Source organism: Dryobates pubescens, chromosome 32 (assembly GCF_014839835.1).
Source record: "Dryobates pubescens isolate bDryPub1 chromosome 32, bDryPub1.pri, whole genome shotgun sequence".
Lineage (NCBI taxonomy): Eukaryota > Metazoa > Chordata > Aves > Piciformes > Picidae > Dryobates > Dryobates pubescens.
The window spans coordinates 4,935,553-4,954,234 of NC_071643.1; the positions used below are offsets into that span (position 1 = coordinate 4,935,553).

At 51.0% G+C, this 18,682-nt stretch overlaps 2 protein-coding genes across 2 annotated transcripts in view; one reads left to right on the forward strand and one right to left on the reverse strand.

The window, feature by feature from the left end:
• The first annotated feature begins 2,488 nt into the window (after nucleotides 1-2,488).
• On the forward strand, nucleotides 2,489-4,584 carry PLAAT1 (phospholipase A and acyltransferase 1). The gene is made up of 3 exons (XM_009908747.2): nucleotides 2,489-2,704; nucleotides 2,880-3,148; nucleotides 3,528-4,584. The coding sequence occupies exons 1-3, from the start codon at nucleotides 2,596-2,598 to the stop codon at nucleotides 3,627-3,629; spliced, it is 480 nt and encodes a 159-aa protein (XP_009907049.2). The 5' UTR covers nucleotides 2,489-2,595; the 3' UTR covers nucleotides 3,630-4,584.
• A 1,811-nt stretch (nucleotides 4,585-6,395) lies between these two features.
• The window catches only part of ATP13A5 (ATPase 13A5), a 42,976-nt gene continuing 30,689 nt past the window's right edge, over nucleotides 6,396-18,682 (reverse strand). Inside the window, exons 21-30 of the mRNA XM_009908748.2 lie at nucleotides 18,268-18,347; nucleotides 17,361-17,403; nucleotides 16,101-16,210; nucleotides 12,955-13,051; nucleotides 11,831-11,903; nucleotides 10,323-10,497; nucleotides 9,836-10,026; nucleotides 8,372-8,460; nucleotides 7,479-7,559; nucleotides 6,396-6,771 (exon numbers count right to left, since the gene is read on the reverse strand). Of these exons, the coding sequence (XP_009907050.2) occupies nucleotides 6,571-6,771; nucleotides 7,479-7,559; nucleotides 8,372-8,460; nucleotides 9,836-10,026; nucleotides 10,323-10,497; nucleotides 11,831-11,903; nucleotides 12,955-13,051; nucleotides 16,101-16,210; nucleotides 17,361-17,403; nucleotides 18,268-18,347 (1,140 nt within the window). The 3' untranslated portion in view covers nucleotides 6,396-6,570. The remainder of the gene's footprint in view (nucleotides 6,772-7,478; nucleotides 7,560-8,371; nucleotides 8,461-9,835; nucleotides 10,027-10,322; nucleotides 10,498-11,830; nucleotides 11,904-12,954; nucleotides 13,052-16,100; nucleotides 16,211-17,360; nucleotides 17,404-18,267; nucleotides 18,348-18,682) is intronic.

Sequence of the window (18,682 nt, forward strand, 5' to 3'; positions counted from 1 at the left end):
CACAGCTCGGCATCAGCAGCAAACCTGCTGAGGGTGCACTCAATGCCACTGTCCATGTCACCAACAAAGATGTTAAACAAGCCTGATCCCTGAGGGACTCCACTTGTCACTGGCCTCCACTTGGACATGGAACCACTGACGTAATGCTGATTATTATTTACTTACCCTTTCTCCCTTCCTTGTAGCCATAAAATCCTGTGTGCTGTCAGCCAGCAGTGTGTTTGTAACCTGCATGAACAGTCAGGTAGACAAAAGGCATTTTACTGTGGTCTGTTCAAGAACATGCCAGCTGCCCATACATGCACAGCACAGCTAGTTTGGAGAGGAGGTGAATGTAGAAAGGCTTTCAGCCTCGTTACACAGTGAACATGAATCAGCCTGAGAGACCTACTCATGTGCAAACGAACTGCCAGCCTTATGCTGGAAATTCACTGCAGTTACAGAAGCATCTTTCCAGCCTGTTCAGTGGCAGCTCCCCAGTGTGCTCTCGTGCTTGCTAACAGTGTGATTCCATGCATGCTGAGCAATGCCCAACCAGTTGATTGCTGTTGCAGAGGAGCACAGGCTGATCCTCACCCCACAGGATCTCAAACAGGTCCCAGCAATGCCCAAGTAAAGCAGATTTCTGGGTTTCCATGGATATTTTTTTTTCTGATACAGCAAGAATTGCTTTGGCTTTCCACAGGGGGTGATACTGAAAATAGGACGGGAATGCAGTGCTCCACTGAATTAACTCTTTCCTGCTGACAGAAGCCAGAAGTGACAAGTCTTCTGCTGCTCTGTTCTTTTAAATCAACCAGTTGGTGACCTGGCTTCTGAAGAGCTGGGCTTGAAATGCACTGCTTAGGCCATCTCGCCCAGAGGGCAGTTTTGCAGTTGGTGAACTGACCTTTCTAGCACACTTGTGGCAGCAATAGCCAAGGAGATAGCCCAGCCTGCTCAGCTCTGCTCACTCCTTAGCTCAGAGGACTTTTGCTGGAGGCTCGGCTGATGTCCTGATGGAAATTCCTGGGCCACAACATGAAAAGCCGTCCTAGAAACCTTTTTGCCCTAAAATGGCCATTGGGATTTACTCTGAGCTTCATCTCCTTTGCTTCTCTTCACCAGCAATGATGCGAAACATCAGAACGGCCTTTCCTAGCGGGCTTCCATCTGAGGCATGCTCGCTCATCCCCCGGCGCCGCAGGACAGCTGCCACGGCTCCGCACACCGGAGCCCCCCCCCCCCCCCCCCCCCCCCCCGATGGCGAAGCCCCGAGAGCCGCGACAGAGCCTCCCGGAGAGGAGGAGGGGGCTGCCCGTCATTCCTGGGGGCAGGACGGTCTGTTCCACCCGGCGGGCGGAGCTGCTCCCCGGGCACCCGCCCGGCCGGGAGGAGCCAGAGCCCGGCCCAGCTTCCCCCGCTGCCCGCTCCCTGCTGCGGGGCGGCAGATCGGCCGCGGCGGCAACGGGACGGGAGGCCGGGCGCTGGGGGTGAGCGGGGTGCTAAGAGGGACGTGGGGGAGCTCCGGGGGCGGGAGCAAGTGTCTGCCGGCAGCATCGGGAGAGGGGATTCTGCTCCTCTGCTCCGCCCTGGTCAGTCTCGCTCTGGAGCTCTCGGCACTAGCGAGACGTAGGATGGTTGGAGAGGGTCCAGAGCCGGCCACAACACTGAGGGACAGGCTGAGAGTTGGGGTTGTGCAGCCTGGAGAAGAGAAGGCTCCGGGGGGACCTTATTGTAGCCTTTCAGTGTTTAAAGGGATGGATGGGGACGATCTTAGCAGCGCCTGTTGTGACAAGATAAGGGACCATGGCATTGAACTAAAAGAGTGGAGATTCCAACTAGGCATAAGAAAGTGATTTGTTTACGGTGAGGGTAGTGAAAGACTGGCATAGGCTGCCCAGAGAGGTGGTAGGGGCCCTAGCCCTGGAAATGGTCAAGGTCACCTTGGACGGGGCTCTGAGCAGCCTGACCCAGGATATCCCTGGTCACAGCATGGGGGGTGGACTGGATCACCCTTAAAGATCCCTTCCAGCCACAGCGTTCTATGTCTCTGGGCTCTTGCCCCGGCATGGGTGCTGGCTGCTTTGCCACAGGGGTGCTGCCGGGGGCGAAGGGGCTATCTGCCGAGCCCTCGAAGCCACCGCAGAGACTGGGGACGGGCTCGGCACCCCAGGTGTCCCCCCGGGGAGCTGTGACCCTGCAGCGGCGCTAGGTCGGTAGCGGAAGCAGCAGAGCCCAGAAGGAGGGGAGGGGATCGGTGGGGTGTTAGCGGGGGGCGGCAGGAGCGGGCCGGGGCCGTGCGGTCGGTGAGCCGGGGTCGTGCGCTGCGAGCTGGCTGCCGGCCCGGAATGGCTTCCCCCTTCGCCTGCAGCGCTTGGCAGCCCGGCTGGCCGTGGCGTCGCTGGCAGGCGGGACCGGCTGCCCCAGCAGGGCCCTGCAGCAGCCGGGTACCGCCTGACGATGACATACGCTGTGAGCATGCCCGTGCGTGACGATGTCCCTGCCTGCCATCGCCCAGCAGGAGCCCTGTGCGCATCCCAGAGCTCCGCTCTCCGCCGTGCCTTGCACTGAGTCTGCCCAACGAGAGGGACGTCTGCTGACCTCATTCTAGAGATGGCAGCTTACCCTGAGCCTGGGGACCTGATCGAGATCTTCCGGCCAGCTTACCAGCACTGGGCCCTCTACCTGGGGGATGGGTACGTCATCAACGTGACACCCATAGGTAAGGCTGCTGCAGCCTGGCAGGGTGGAGAGGGACCTTTGGAGGGATCCAGAAGCCCTGTCTCCCTCCATGAGCTAGTGGTGGACCCTTTCCATCAGCCAGGCAGAAACTGTGCTGAGGTCTTGGAGGGTCCAGACAGGGCCTGCTTGGCTCATCCTGTCCCTGCCTTCCCCAGATGAAGGGCCCCCAGCCATGTTTGCCAGCGCCAAGTCGGTGTTCAGCAGAAAGGCCCAGGTGAAGATGCAGCTCCTGAAGGAGGTGGTGGGAAAGGACAGATACCGCATTAACAACAAACACGATCGCACCTACACTCCCCTGCCGGTAGAGGAGATCATCTGTCGTGCCCAGAGGTTCATTGGCCAGAAGGTGTCCTACGATCTGCTCGGCAGCAACTGCGAGCACTTCGTGACCTTGCTCCGCTATGGGGAGCCGGTCTCTGACCAGGTAAGCAACGTGGGATTGTCCCTGCAGGCTTCACAGTGCATCTCCTTGCTGCTCTGGGACAGGGGGGACCTGGACTGGGGCAGAGCCTGCAGATTGGATGGGGGACAGCAAAGCCCCAGGTATGGGGTCCAAACGGTCATTTCCTGTGGCCTTACCAGAGACCCTGAACCCAAAGGTTCTGTATGATCTGTCTGCACCCTGACAGTGCCTTTTTACTGCATGCTACAGCCCCAGGCTCAGTGCTTGGGTGTTGCCACTTCTGCTTACAGGGCAGGCGTTGCTCATTAATTTAACTGCTTTATTACCTCTGCTGGTATTAGCATGCCTGGGGTAGGACAGCCTGGAAACAGAATGAACTTTTTTCACTTCTCCCTTGCAGGCCAGCAAAGCAATCACTACCATTGGGGTTGTGACAGTTGCCGCTGGTGCCTTGTCCTTACTGGGCATCCTCCACAGCAGATCCAGAGAGAGACAGTACTGACAGCCCACCAGGATCAGCTCAGAGCAGGGCAGGAGAAACCTGGACAGGTTGTGACCACAGCTGCCACTTGGACTTACTAACAACTGTCCACCTTGCTGAGAGCAGCACTAACCTGTTTGCCACATCAGCTTTTATTCTACTGCCTGTGATGATTTTTGTGGTAGGCTGGGAGCACTTGCAAGCAAGTTCTCCATCCTGACATGCACCCCCCTGCTCTGCTGAGGGCTGGTACAGGCTTTCTACACTCACCCTGGTTTTATCAGCTACACCCTGTGGGCTTTTCTGGTGAATAACCTGTTTTAACTTTGATTTGTTTTGTAATTCAAAATTTATAGGGCAATATTGCTGAGGGTTTATCACATTTCCTCCAGCTGAGGGTCTGTACAAATGGAAAACCCCAGGTTCCCAGGCATGCAGAAGGGTAGACAAGGTAAGCGGTGCCCAAACTGAGCTCCTCCTGTGAGAGCAGGAGATAAGAAGGAAGGGCAGGTTTTACAGGCTGTGTCCCTTACTGATTTAAGTGGTGGTGTTTTAAATGATATTTTTTTGCTCAGTGGTGTTTTGCTCAGCATTCTCCTGCCTGGAAAGTGTCCCTTTCCCTGGCTTCCCTGACCCTTTTGCCTGGGGAACATCAGACAAAACCTCCCAGCTAGCTTTTTCTCTAGCTGCTGTGGCCACTGAAATGTCCCTCTTCGTGCCTCAGAAGTGTGGTAGCTGATGGGACTATGCCTGAACAAATTTAATAGCTCACAGAATTATTCAGGTTGGAAAAGACACCTGGGATTATCAAGTCCAACCATTGACCCTGCTCTACAAAGTTCACCCCTAAACCCTATCTCCAAGCACCACATCTAAACAACCTTTAAACACATCCAGGGTTGGTGACCCAACCACCTCCCTGGGCAGCCTGTTCCAAGGTCTGACCACTCTTGCTGATAAAAAAATGCTTCTAATGTCCAGCTCCCCAGTTGCAGCTTGAGGCTGTTCCTGCTTGTTCTATCACTAGTTACCTGTGAGAAGAGACCAGCACCAGCCTCTCCACAAGGTCCTTTCAGGTAGTTGTAGAGAGCAATGAGGTCTTGCCTCAGCCTCCTTTTCTTGAAACTAACCATCCCCAGCTCCTTCAGTCACTCCTCCTAAGAGTTATTCTCCAGTCCCCCTCTCCACCTTCGTTGCCTTCCTCTGAACTCACTCTCTGGTACTGAGGTGCCCAAAACTGGACACAATACTTGAGACATGGCCTTCACCACGGCTGAAAGGTCCCTTCAAACAGAACCATTCTGTGGTTGGACTTGGGCTGCCAAAGTACTGAAGTTTAAAGAAAGACCATCGTAGATTGCAAAGGCAGCCAGGAGCCTTTTGTCCCCTGGAGCAGTGGCCATTGGCTCTTCAGTGATGAGAAGCTGAGTTTAAGCCATTTGCAGCCCCAGCACAAGAACAACCTTCCTCCAGCCATCAGGAAAGCAAAGTTTCACAGGCCCTGCATTGCTGTGGGTTACACACCTGGAGAACGAGCACCTGTGTTCCAGCTCCCAATCTGCACAGCTTCACTATTTCCTTGGCAGAAAGCTGGGTTGTGGCTTGTCTTAGAAGAAAACTGATTTGGCAAAGTGGAGCTTTATTGACTCTTTACAAGGAGTATCTGGCTTAAGTGTTTGGAACCATTTATTTGCAGACTGAATACAAGAAATTCGATCCTGTGCTGCTTGTGCCACAAGCAGCTGCCTGGACTGTCAGAAGAGAGGAGAGCACAAGAGCTGTCTGTAAGAGGCTTGCTATTTTTGCCTGCTCCTAACATGTGCATAACAGGATCAGGAGCTTTTCTTAAAGATGGCTTGTCTCAGTGTTTGACAGAGCACAGCCAAGACTTCTGCTTGTATTCTGTGGTGCTCTCAGTTACTGCCTTTGAATAAAATGGTTGGTATAATTTTGTAACATGGGGAAACATACTGAAATAAAACTGAACCTGAAAGTCCCTTTTTTTTTGCTTCCTGCCAATGTAATCAAAAGTCCTTTCATGGCTAAACTAAGGAGGTGGTCAAACAACTTGAAGCTGAAGAGCTTCTTGGGTACTTCTCCAGCAGCCATGAGCCAGAGCATGTTGAAACTCCTGCTTCTGGGCATGACCAAGTTAAAAGAGGCCTAGCCCTGCTTTCTGCTGCGTGGCACAAAACCTGGGGCAGGGTCTGGCAGTGACACAGCACAAACTCAGGGGGCACAAACACAGGGGTCATGTGCATGTGTGTGCAGCAGCTGTGCTGTCCTCTCTGCCTTTGCAAACTTGAGTAGGGCATACCCTCATCAGCCTGCTCTTGCACCTTTACCCCTTCCTGTACTCGGAGCCTTATGTTTGCAAGAGCTGCCAAGGGAGAGCTGGCTGAGGGCAGCCTATGCACCCTCCTCTCATCAGTGTATTTCACTTTGGAATGCAAAAAAGAAATTACTTCATCTGGGGAAGGTTCTTGCAGTTCTTGGAAGCTGCAGCTTCCACTGAGTGCAGGGTTTGGCAGTTGTGACCTCTGAGGGGTCAAGATTGAGCCTCTCCTGTTGGATTGCCTCCCCATAAAGCTTGGCAAATGCCCAGGAAGGATTTGGTGGAGCAGTGCCTGAAACATGGAGTGAGTGTGATGTGGAGCAGCAGAAGCCGTCACTGCACCCTGTTCAGTCCTGTTGAGCACTCCTAGATGTTGGCAAGGTCCCAAACCTGCTGTTGCCATGGAGGAGAGTCAAGGCTGCTATTTACCTGCAGCTGAGAGATTCATTCTTGCCTGTGCTCTGGGGCCCATCCAGCACGGGCCCAGCCTGCCTCTGAATGCAGAGGTGTGTGCAGGGCTTTCAAACATCTGTATCTGGTGCACATCAAAGGACTACACCAGGCTGTTGAGCGTGAGCTGGGGAAGATGCCACCGCTGCAGTCCCGCACCCAGCCGCAGGGTCTCGCCTAGTCCTCCTCACTGTGTTCGTAGCTGGGGTTGATGTAAATCTCATCCATGCTCTCTGCTGCTAAGTCTTTGGTGTTCACAGGAGGCCAGCTGGGGTCCCTCTGCAGCATCCTCTGCCATTTTTGATATGGGCTGTTTGACTGGTACCCAGACCAGGCTTTAATCAGCAGCCAAAGGTGCTTGTTCTGCAAGATAACGTCCTGTGGAGTGCCATGGCGCAGGGTCAGTGCTGTTGCCTTCAGTGGAGGGGGACCAAAGCCTTCCTTTGCTACATGTGCAGCCCACCCTGAGTCTCACAGCACTCCCCTTTAGTAACAGCTGCCAAATGCCACCTTCCTCATCCACAGGAAGGCACTGCTCAGTTTTATCAGGGTGACTCTGTCCTGTTTAGCTAAAGAGGATAATGAAAAGGCCAGAATTTCCTCTGGAGGCTGTAGGACAACCAAGCACTGCCACTGCTTGCAGAAGACAATACCAGGTGCTGGGTACAGCCAACTTTGACCCACAAAAGACTTCCAGGGCTTAGTCCTTATTGCAGTATCCATCAGCACAAGTCAGCACACTCTTTGGCCTGGTTGATTGTAGGACAAGAGGGAAGTGGTTGTTTCAAAACCACTACCATGTGACTGACCCATGCTCCCCTGTAAACCAGGGCAGGGGGCTCCTCCTGGGCAGCTCCACTTCAGCTTGCTCCCTCTCTAAACACTTGAGAGATGTGGTCTAAATTACATCTTGGGGGCTGCATAAAATGGATTTGACTGACACACATTGATTCTTAGGGACCAAGCAAAGACCTGAGTGTGTATGCTTCTGCAGGAGGGGACCCTGACTGAAAATGGGGTACAAAGACCTGACCAGACACTGCTTCTCTTCACCTGAGCAATCAGAGGCAAACAAATACACTCACCTCTGTAAAGAAAGATACACAAAAGGTGAGCAAGAGCATCAGTAAGATGTAAACTCTCCAGATCACAGGAGTGCAAAGGAGCTGTTGGAAAAGACAGGAACAGCAATTAGGTTTAAATGCCTTGCCAAGATTTGCATCTGTTCCTAACAATTTGAGAAGCTGACTAATAATTTCCCAGTGGCAAGCATGGAAGAGGCAGTTGGAAGTGACAGTAATTCCTTGTCACAGGGATCTTGGAAGGCTTCATGCCAGATTCCCCATGGCATGCAGCTGCCTAACTCAGCTATTTAAGCTACTGCTGAAACCCACAGGTTGGGTACCCAGAGCAGTATTTGGTGCCCAAATACTTCTGGGGAGCTGTAGCTAATGCACAACATGCAGCTCCTCTCCTTCTGTGTATGCTTGCCCTAACACAGGGCCTTCACCTAAATTCATCCCATGCAGGGTGGCTGGGAATGAGTCACAGGACTTGGCCATACCCAACACTGGGCAGCTGGAGGCAGCCGCTCGCACTGTGCCCTGGCTGAGCACCCAGTAGGGCTGAGGCAGCCCCATGTGAGCTGATGGTGGTTGAGGCAGGGGCAGATGCATTCCCTGCCCACTTGATTCTCAGTCCAACAAGCCTCCTACAACATTCCACAAGCCACCTATTGTGCTTTTCTGTTAGGAAGAAAAGCTCTTTGCCTCCCAGTTGTTAGAAGAGAGGAGGACTACCTCATGAATCAAGCCCTTGTCAGAAGGATGTTAGAAAAGTTTGAAAGGGCTGCCCAATCAGCATCATAGCAACAAACTCATTTCCAAGATGACTATAAGCTTCTGCTCTATCTGCTTAGATAAAGAGCCAACAAAATCCACGACATGAAAAAGGAAATGCACATTTTGTTAGTGCTCACCTGCATGCTGCTGTACACAGCCTCAATGTCGGCCAAGAAGAGGAAGAGGCAGACTGCAAGCTGCAGGGCCAGGAGGACTGAAAACACATCTGGGGAGAGAAGAGCACTTGTGGCTTTGGGAGGCAGGCAGATAGGTGACCAAACTCCACAAGTGTGCTGACAGGAGACCCAAATGCTAATGCATTGTGTAAAATGCCTTTCTTTCCCCTGCCCCTAAAAGAGATGTGGAATTGAAAGTAGAGGAACTACTCCCCAGCAGCTCACCACCTACACTGTTTTTTCTTGCACAAGTGATTTGCCACATTCTTATACAACTGCAGAAAACTGCCTTGAAGGGGCACTGCTGCAAGCCACACCAGCATCCCCCCCTCCCCTGCACTTGCTCCTCTGCCTGCTCAGCCAGATGCCTGGACCCCAGGCAGCAGAGGAGACTGCTTGTTCTCCTGGGCTGAACTCCAGGGCAGGGCCAGTTGCTTCTGCAACTGACAGGTTGCAAAGGAGGGATATACCTGTGCTTTCCACACTCCAAAGGAGTTGGAGGCCACAGAACGATGGCAAATGGCTCAGATGTCTGGAGGTGTCAAACTCCTGGCAATTGCAAGGAGCTGAGTATCTTAAAACTAGCTGACAGGTCAGCAGCTCCCAACAGCTTCCTGGCAGCCTTCTCACTGCCAGGGAGGAGAAAGGACAAGGCTGAATGAGTGGCCCTTTGCTTCCTCCTAGGAATTGTTCCCAAGAACAGATATACCACAGAAAAATGTTCAGATTTCTCAGCTGACAGAGTGCTCTGTCCTATCTCAGCCTGGCTACATGCAGGATAGCTTCTTTCTGGTCTCACCTGTCTTCTGCAGGTGATCAGTGCCCTGTGAAATAGGTTTGGCACCTGGCCTTTCACAATACACCTAAATCAACTGCCAAGATGAAGCAAAGTCCTGCCCTCTCATCCATGAGCTACAATTGCAAAGCAGCTATCAGTCAGCCAATGGCTGAAAGGGCTAAATCAGCTCTGCAACACTCAGAAGAAGAAAGTATATTGTGAGAGGAATTTTAACAGTGATGCTATCGTGGCCCTTTCTTTCTTATCTCTAGGAATGGAAGCCAGGCAAAGTAAGGCTGTGATTCTCAGAGGAGTTCCTTTTGACAGATTTCAAAACAAATACACCTGATCCTCATGTGCTCTCTGTTCACAATTACACAGAGTTCTGCACTAAAGCTAGCCCATCATCATCTGCAAAGCACGCATGCAGGCCCCTCTGTGAGCTCTTCCTATCTCAAGGAGGAAGCTAACACAAGCAGTGCTCACCGAGCCCTTTTGTAATGAAGAAGCAGGAGCTTACAGACACCAACTGCTATTTTACATGCCAGCCACTGGAATGGGTAAAGAAAAATCCTAACAGCCTCTCCTGTCAGGCAGGAGACAGGAACAGGAGTCAGCAGAGAGTGTGTTACTCCAGCTTTACTCACAGTTAGTGTAGATGGGCTTCCGGAAGGGCTTTCCCTTGGAAAAGACAAAAGCCACAATGATGCAGTTGATAGAAGACAGTGGCCACAGTGTAGTGTCTTCATAACTGAGGACAGGGCTCTGGCCACTGCTGCTGGTACTGTTTTTCCCTGGGCTGCTGGAGGAGAGAGTCTGGTTCCCTGGAGAGCAATGTCTGTAAGGTAACAGCCAGCATTTTGTTCCTGCCCTTGCTGCAAACAGCAATTCCCTCTTCTTTCCAACCCAGCCTGCTATAATAATCAGGTATTGTCCATAGGAGTGAAAAACCAACATTTAAAGGAGTGAAAAACAAACATTTAAAAACCACCAATCAACCCATACCAAAATCAGCTGAATTTTCTAGAGTGTGCATTGTCTCATTTGGGCCTGGCAAGGCTGGAGTGTCCCCCGGGCACACATCAGCAATGCCATCTGCAAGCTGGAGATCAGAGACAAAAAACAGGGACTCACCTCTGGCTGGCCAGCTCTACATACCAGGGCTGCTGCTTCACCAGGAGGAAGCCACAGGTTTGCAGGGTAAGGGTAAAGCACACATTGAGGATGATGGAGAGCAGCAGCGGAGGAGACATGAGCTGCCCTGGAGGCCGATAAGGTGCCAGCTTTGGATAGGCTTCAGTCAAGCTCACTGGAGAGAAACCAGAAGCATTTGCAGTCCCAGGCAGCCCTTCCATCCCTCTGCATTTGCTGGGCCAGCAGAGCCACACAAAGACTTCCCACTCAGTGTTCTGCACCTGAGCCAGAACAATCCTCACTACCAGTACAGACTGGAGGATGAGGTGTGAGAAAGCACCCCTGAGGAAAAGGACTTGGGGGTGCTGATGGGTGAGAAGCTGGACATGAGCAGTGTGAGCTTGCATCACAGAAGGCAAATCACATCCTGTGCTGTATCTAAAGCAGCATTGCCAGTGGATCCAGAGAGTTGATTCTGCCACTTTACTCTGGTGAGACCTGACCTGGAATATTGTGTACAGGTCTGGAGCCCTCCATATAGGAAGGACCTGGACCTGAGTGAGCAGGTCATGAGAATGATCAGGGACTTGGAGCACTTCTGCTACAAGGACAGGCTGAGGGAGCTGGGGTTGTTCAGCCTGGAGAAGAGGCATCTCCAGGGAGACCTAATAGCAACCTTCCAGTACCTGAAGGGAGCTACAGGAAGGATGGAGAGAGACTGTTTACAAAGGCCTGCAGTGACAGGACCAGGGACAATGGCTTCAAACTAGAGAGGAGTAGATTTAGATTGGATGGTAGGAACAAGTTCTTTACTATGAGGGTGGTGGAACACTGGAACAAGCTGCCCAGGGAGGTAGCTGAGGTCCCTTCCCTGGAGATATCCAAGGTGAGGCTCAACGAGGCCCTGGGCAACCTGATCTAGTTGGGGATGTCCCTGCTGACTGTGGGGAGGTTGGATTGGATGACCTTTGGAGGTCCCTTCCTGTCCAGACCGTTCTATGGTTCTATGATTCACCCACCAGAAGTGAAAGCTGCAAAGCCTGGCCCTAATAAGCAGGCAAGAAATGGCTTTGATCTCCACTGTTTCCCACCAGACCCTTACATGAATACTACTCTCAGGAAAACACAGAGAGAAGATGGGGAAATGTATTCCATTCATGGGGTTCTCCACAGGAGTCCAAGAACCACTAGGTTCCACGCTGGGAACACACAAGAGAGCTAGGAGCCAAAGTTATGCTGAGCCCCACCAGCAGTCACCAGAGCAGCTGCTCCTTTTCTAGTCGAGTCTCACCTCCAAACCCTGTCACTTATGCACAGAGTTCTGCAGCTCTCTTCACAATGAGCTGTGAGCCAAATCTCACAGCTTAGGCCCTAGGAGTTGCTTTAGCATCAGTGGTCATGATGTCACTGACAAGCTGAACTTGGCTCCTTGTTTTGATTTTTGTTGAGAAATGAAGTCAGGTATTTACAGCCTGAAAGAGACAGAGCTGGCTTCCCAAGGTGCTTACTTGTCAGGCAAACCAGGAGGGTAATGACGACATCTTGTATCAAATACTGGTAATTCCCAAAGACTTGCAGTTGCTAGAACAAAACAAACAAACAAACAAAACCCCACCAAGTAGCACCCTCTGAGAACCAAAGACAGCTTCGATGGCACAAACTGTAGCACCCAATGCTCTTCCAGAGCAATGTCATGCCAGCAACAGCAGCCTCACAGCCCTGGGTGCAGCCCTGTGACGACCAGCAAGCCCAGTTTGCCAGCTCTCAGCCTGGTCCCACTGAACCTCTTGTTAATCCATAGTACTTCTGGGCAAATTTGTGGGCATTTTGGCATTTGAATGTTTTTTTCACCCTCCTCCTGGCAGATACCAGTGCCCTTTGCACCGCTTGCATCAGGCCGTGCACTCCTAGCCCACAGCAGTAGCACAGCCAGCCAGAGTTGCACTTTGTGCCAGGTTTGAGATGTCTTTGGGTAGTGGAGACCCTGATAAAGTTGGTGTGCCCAAATTAGTGGCTGGGGAAGCTGTCCCCATGTGGTGACCCACCAGCTGTGCATGTTTGTCATGCCTCACAGATTCACAGCAGCTCACTTTGCTCCCTGCCCTTCGCCACCCGTGGGGCTGTGCACGGATGTGTGTGTGAAATGAGGCAAGAGAAGTGGCCTGCAGTAAATCCATACATGAATTTTCTTTGCTATTTTAACAGTTTCACAGGACTCATCACATACTGGTGGTACACCATGGCAATTCTTCTTTAACTACCCTTCTTCATCTGCAGCACTCACTCCTTTTTCAAGCCTTTTTTTTTTCCAGCAGAGAGAGGCAGCTGCTCTCCCAAAGTCCCCATGTTGTAGCTGCTCCTGGGTCCCCACCATCCAGGTAGGCAGGACTCAACCCCCTTCTAATTCCCTTTCTTCTGTTGGAAGAGGTGAAGTTTTACCACCAGGCTTTTTTTACCCCGAGTCCAGGCGTCCCACAACCAATCTGCCCCATGCTGGTAATTACCCAGCTTCTGACATCTCTGCTATTCTCTGAAGCCCTGTATACCTTTTCTTACCTGCTGAGTAATACCACTAGAGATCCAAACCTGTGGTGAGCACAGTGTACTGATAAAAGATGCATGAACCACTTACCCAAAACAGCAGAGCAGTGCCAACAAACTGGATCAGGCCATAAAGGGTCAGGTATTTAACCACCCCGAAGGAAGCAACCAAAGCAGCTCGACCTTCCCTGCTCAAAACACAAAACAAAGCTGGAAGCCCTGCTGACAGCCTCGGTACTGTAGTGCTACAGATGGTTCCAGCTTTTAGGATCTGTGTTTGGCATCTCTTAAGGAGCACAGGAAACAGGACAAATTCCATAGAGAAATATGTTTGCCTCAGGATGCTGCAGAGCCACCGAAGTCCCCTTCATCTGCCAGGTTTTATTCCTTTGGCTTTCTTCTGCAGGTACGATTTCAATGCCTGGATTGAACTGCTGTTGCTTTTTCATTGCTGATTTCCTCAACAGTTCTGGGAATCCAGCACATTGCTACCCAAACAGGTGACTGTCTGCACACAGAGCAGCATATGGATATGTATTTTTTTTCAAGCAATGCCAAGCAAATCTATCCTGTGGTCGCTGTTATGCTTGCCCTTTCATGTGGCTCTACTGCTGTACCTGTTCCAAACATATCAGCCACCATGGGCAATGCTCTCCTAAACCCACAGAAAAAAACCTCCCAGCATTGGGATCTGTGCCTCAAAACCAATTCAAAACCCCTCCTGCTGTATTTTCACTGAATCACAGAACGCTGGGGGTTGGAAGGGACCTCCAAAGACTATCCAGTCCAGCCCCCTGCCGGAGCAGGATCACCTCGGGCAGCTGTTACAGGGTTTATTTTGTTTGGTGTATAGGAAATACTGACTTACAAATAGCACAGACCCCTCGCTGAACTGCAAGGCGTCATTACCCATCGCTCTAAATTCCTGGACCAATCTGTCCACCGCCACCGGAGCGGAGTGTTAAGGGGTGCTCCAAACCCCCCTTCCCCCATCTCCATCAGCAGAAGTTTGAATGGGGAAAGACAAAGGCACGAAATTGCCTTCCCCTCGCCCCTGGGGGCTTGGGGGGACAGATAAAAAGGCTCCATTCTTCCCGCTGAAGTCCCTCACATGTATTCACCCCTAGGGGAAAGCCCGTGCAGGGATTTGGAATTGTGCTTGGCTTGGTTCTTCCTGTCCAGCATATATGGCACTGGACACATTGTCCAGGAAAAGCTTAAACAGAGTGACCAGAAAGTGGTCAGTGCTCTCACTTTGGCTCTCGCTATTTTGGTTCTCATTATTTTGGCTCTCTCACTATTTTGGCTCTCATTTTTGGCTCTCACTATTTTGGCTCTCATTTCTGGCTCCCATTTTGGATTGCCTCTGCTCTCTCTCCGGATTCGTGGCGAAATTGGAGAGATCAGCACTGGGACCTGGCTTCCCCATGGAGCTGCCTCCCCTGGGGTCCTGCTGCCTGCCTGCTGCTGGAGCGACCCTGCCTGCCGCAAACCTGCGGCTGCTGGCTGGCGCAGGCTGGCAGTGCAGCTTCCCTTGCACTGCTCAGAGAGTGCTGCTGCAGGAGCTCTGCCTCGTGGGAGCTGTGTCTAAGGACACTTTGGGTTTTTTCCAGGGCCCTTTTCCTTTTGATTTGTGCTGCATTATCCACACATTGGATTATAAACTTGCAGTTCTGGAGCCTGCCACCAAAGAAAGACCTAGGGACTATCTCCAAATTCCTGCTGCCTCCTTGTGAGTACAACCTAGAATCAATCACAGAATCAATCATAGAATCAATCACAGAATCAGTAAGCTTGGAAAAGACTGCAAAGATCATCGAGTCCAACCTGTCACCCAACACCTCATGACTACTAAACCATGGCACCAAGTGCCAGGTCCAGTTCCATCCTGAACAACTTCAGGGATGGTGACTCCACCACCTCCCTGGGCAGCACATTCCAATGGCTAACAACTCTCTCTGGGAAGAACTTTATCCACACCTCCAGCCTAAACTTCCCCTGGCACAGCTTGAGACTGTGTCCTCTTGTTCTGGTGCTGGTTGTCTGGGAGAAGAGACCAACCCCACCTGGCTACAACCTCCCTTCAGGTAGTTGTAGACGGCAAGAAGGTCTCCCCTGAGCCTCCTCTTCTCCAGGCTAAGCAACCCCAGCTCCCTCAGCCTCTCCTCACAGGGCTGTGCTCAAGGCCTCTCCCCAGCCTTGTTGCCCTTCTCTGGACACATTCAAGAGTCTCAATGTCCTTCTTCAAATGAGGGGCCCAGAACTGGACACAGGACTCAAGGTGCAGCCCGACCAGTGCTGAGTACAGGGGTACAATGACTTCCCTGCTCCTGCTGGCCACACTGTTCTTGGTGCAGACCAGGATGTCATTGGCCTTCTTGGCCGCCTGGGCACACTGCTGGCTCATGTTTAGGTGGCTGTCAATCAGTACCCCCAGGTCCCTCTCTGTTTGGGAGCTCTGCAGCCACTCTGACCCCAGCCTGTAGCTCTGCATGGTGTTGCTGTGGCCAAAGTGCAGCACCTGTCACTTGGACTTGTTGAATGCCATCCTGTTGGACTCAGCCCATCTGAACCTGGATTCTCATTGGCTTTCCCTAAGGTCTTGGCTTGCCTCTGATTTTCTAAGTGGGGTAAAGCTATTTTGTGGCTTAGCCTTTTCCATTTTCTGAATTCTCTAAATTGTACTCATGTTGCCCATAAGCATCCTGGTAGAATTTGTGACCAAACAGAAGCTGTAAATAAAGTCTAACTACTCTGTGCATCATTTTGGGGCAGGGGGTTGGGGAAAATAAAGATAACTGTGTGTTTATAATTCCCAGTCTCATTAATTTAATCCCAATCAAAACAGCAGGTCACAGAGGAATGCATCCAGCTGGGTTTTGAATATATCCAGGTGGGTTTTGAGTATCTCCACAACCTCTCTGGGCAGCCTTTCCAGTGTTTTGTCACCCTCCCAGTCAAAAACTTTCCCCTTGTGTTCACATGGAACCTCCTCTGCTCCAGCTTGCACCCAAAACACCTGTGTAGTATTTCTGATGCATGAGCTGAGCCTCTGTCCCTGAGTGACTAATGCAATTCCTGGTCCTGAAGAACAAGCCACATATTCTATATAGTTACTGAGCACTTGTTTGGTTTATCAGCATCTTTGAGAGCAGTGCAGCTCGTGGCCCTGCCGGCTTAGCTGACAGCAGGCAGCGGCTCCCCATGAGCGCATCAGGGCACAGGCAGCAGACTCACCTGATCAGCTCTGGCACGCACTGGATGTTGGGGATTTGGGAGGTGAAAGGCGAGGCCACAGATGCCTCCTGCTCTGACAGCGATATCCCTGCATGGGCTGTTTTCAGAGCCTGAAATCATGGGAACCAGAAGACAGGGGATCAGCCACCCCTCCCACCCCACACAGTGTTTACTGGTGCTTTACGAACACTGCTCCAGGTGTCCTGTGTAATTGATCTTCCTCTATTCTGTGGCCCAGCTGATCTCATTTTCCAGATATTTTCCCTCCCCTGGAGCTGAACTATTTCTTTTGTTTCTTTAATCCTATTATACCTCTTTAAAATCCTTTGAACTACCCTGGATGCCGTTTCCCACACTCGAGTTTCTGCACACCTCTCCTCTTAAGCAGTCTCCCCAACTATGCAAATCACCATTTCATCCTCTTTGTATTCTTTTCTACCTCCTCTTCAAATGTCTTTTCTTCCTCTCTTATAAGCTCCCTGGCCTTGTCACCTCTGGTTCAGGGATCAGGTGTAGGCTGTGGGCAAAGCAGGCTAATGCCTTATGGTTGAATGAAATGATTAGAACATCTTTATTATCAACAGATGATAATATCATGATTACATCATATTATGATGCCATCTTTATTGCTAAAATATCATCACATTATCAAATGATATCATGATAACCCTTTTATCATTAAACTATGATGCCATTAATCAATTATGCCTTTCTCATTAACATATCATAGCATTATTATTCACTTATATTATGGTAATATCTTCCTCATTAGCATATCATCATATTCCATTCTATATAGCTTAGTGGCTAGGTTATCAATTATGCTGTGATGACATCTTTCTCATTAACATGTCATGATAGTATTATTATTCACTTATGTTATGGTAATATGTTTCCCATTAGCATACCATAATATTCTATTGTATATAATTCACAGGATAGGTTATAATATGGACTAGTTTATAATAATCTAATAAGTAATTCTTATTTTTATGGCTAGGACCCTCACATTTACAACTGTGTGAGACAAGGTCTCTTGCCCCTGTTTCTGAGGGTAACCCCAAAAGTGTTACCCCAAAAGTGTTGTGTATGTTAGTAGCAAAACCAATGCATGTGTGTGGAGAGTATTCTGCAGTGACAGGGTGTGCCCAGGGGCTAACTTGGGAGCTGACAAGTGATGTTGGACAGGCTGTTGTCACAGCTCTCCTTAGGCTGAAAGAGAGGAAGCCTATCAACAGCAGCAGCCGAGCTCCTACATACCCCACAGTCATTGGCGCCGTCACCACACATACCCACGTAGTAACTGATGGATGAGAAAGAAGAAAACCACATCAGCCTTGCAAGTAATTGACTCTGTGGTGCAAGCACCTGCTGGCTTAGCTCCTGTGGATGCTGCAGGGCAGGGACTCATGTTGGCCCTGGAGAAGGCAGTAGCTGTTTCCAGAGGGCAAGTGCTATGTGGGCAGAAGATGGGGCAAAGGGCACCAGGCAAAACTAGGGCTCGGTTTTGAATGAGGCTGTAAGGGGAAATGGAACAGTGCCACTTCATTCCAGACAGTGTTTTCCCACTGGTTCCAGGAGCCATGGCTAGGGAGCAGGGTGTGCACCTTTGCAGCAGCTCCTGGGCCTGCAGCTTGGCTTTTACCAGCATTTTCTCCTCAGCTGTCTTTGTAGGCTGAAATAAAACAGCAGCTCTCAAAACACCACACATGAGGTCCCTCTGATAGGGCAGGGAAGTTCATCCCCAGAGGAAACACCTCATAACCAAAGGCATCATGTCCTGGTTATGCTTAGCCATAGTCAGTGTGAGTCCTGCCTGGGGACTGTCCTTTGGGGACCGGATGGAGCATCTTACTCCCATATGCGTCAGGCTGTTTTCAGCCTTGCTAACGCTGCAGCCAGGACAGCCCTGGTGGTCATGAGGGAGTTGCTGGGTGTGGGGATTATTTGTGTACACAAGGGTCTGCCCCAATGTTTGGCCCACCTCAGAAGGTGGCCAAGAAGAATGCAGAGACAGGAGTTGAGTAGAGGAAGGGAGGGTTTGGAAGATGGGCATGGGGCAGTTGCGCTTCAAAGAAAACTTGTTATTGGTTTGGTTCAAGGGGAAATGAAAACAAAACCAACAACAAACAAACAAAAGAACCAACCAACCAAAAGAGAGCCTTACTTGAGTTTCTGAAATTCCTCAACAAGGCTGGACTTCTGGCCAGGAGACATCCTAGCAAAGACAGTGGCGTTCACCAGTATCTGCAAGAAAGAGCAAAGGAGTGCCTTGGGCGAGGCACTTGTGTCTCCAGCACTCGACCAAGGCAGGATCAGTCCTCCCTCACATGTGCCTGCCACATCTGTAAAACCCTCTAATCCTGCCTCCCAAGCCCTATCATAGTTTTGCTAGCCTTAGGGTTCAGGTTTCCTCTAACATGCTCTTTTTGTGCCTTGCCTCTTCTGCGGGAAGCGCTGAGAAGCCATCAGTTCCTCCGTGCTCTGCAGCAGCCTTTAGAGCAGCAAGGCACTGGGAGTGCTTCCCAAGTGCAGGACAGATGGTTAATGACAGTAACAACAGCACTGCTCAGCCTCAGCTT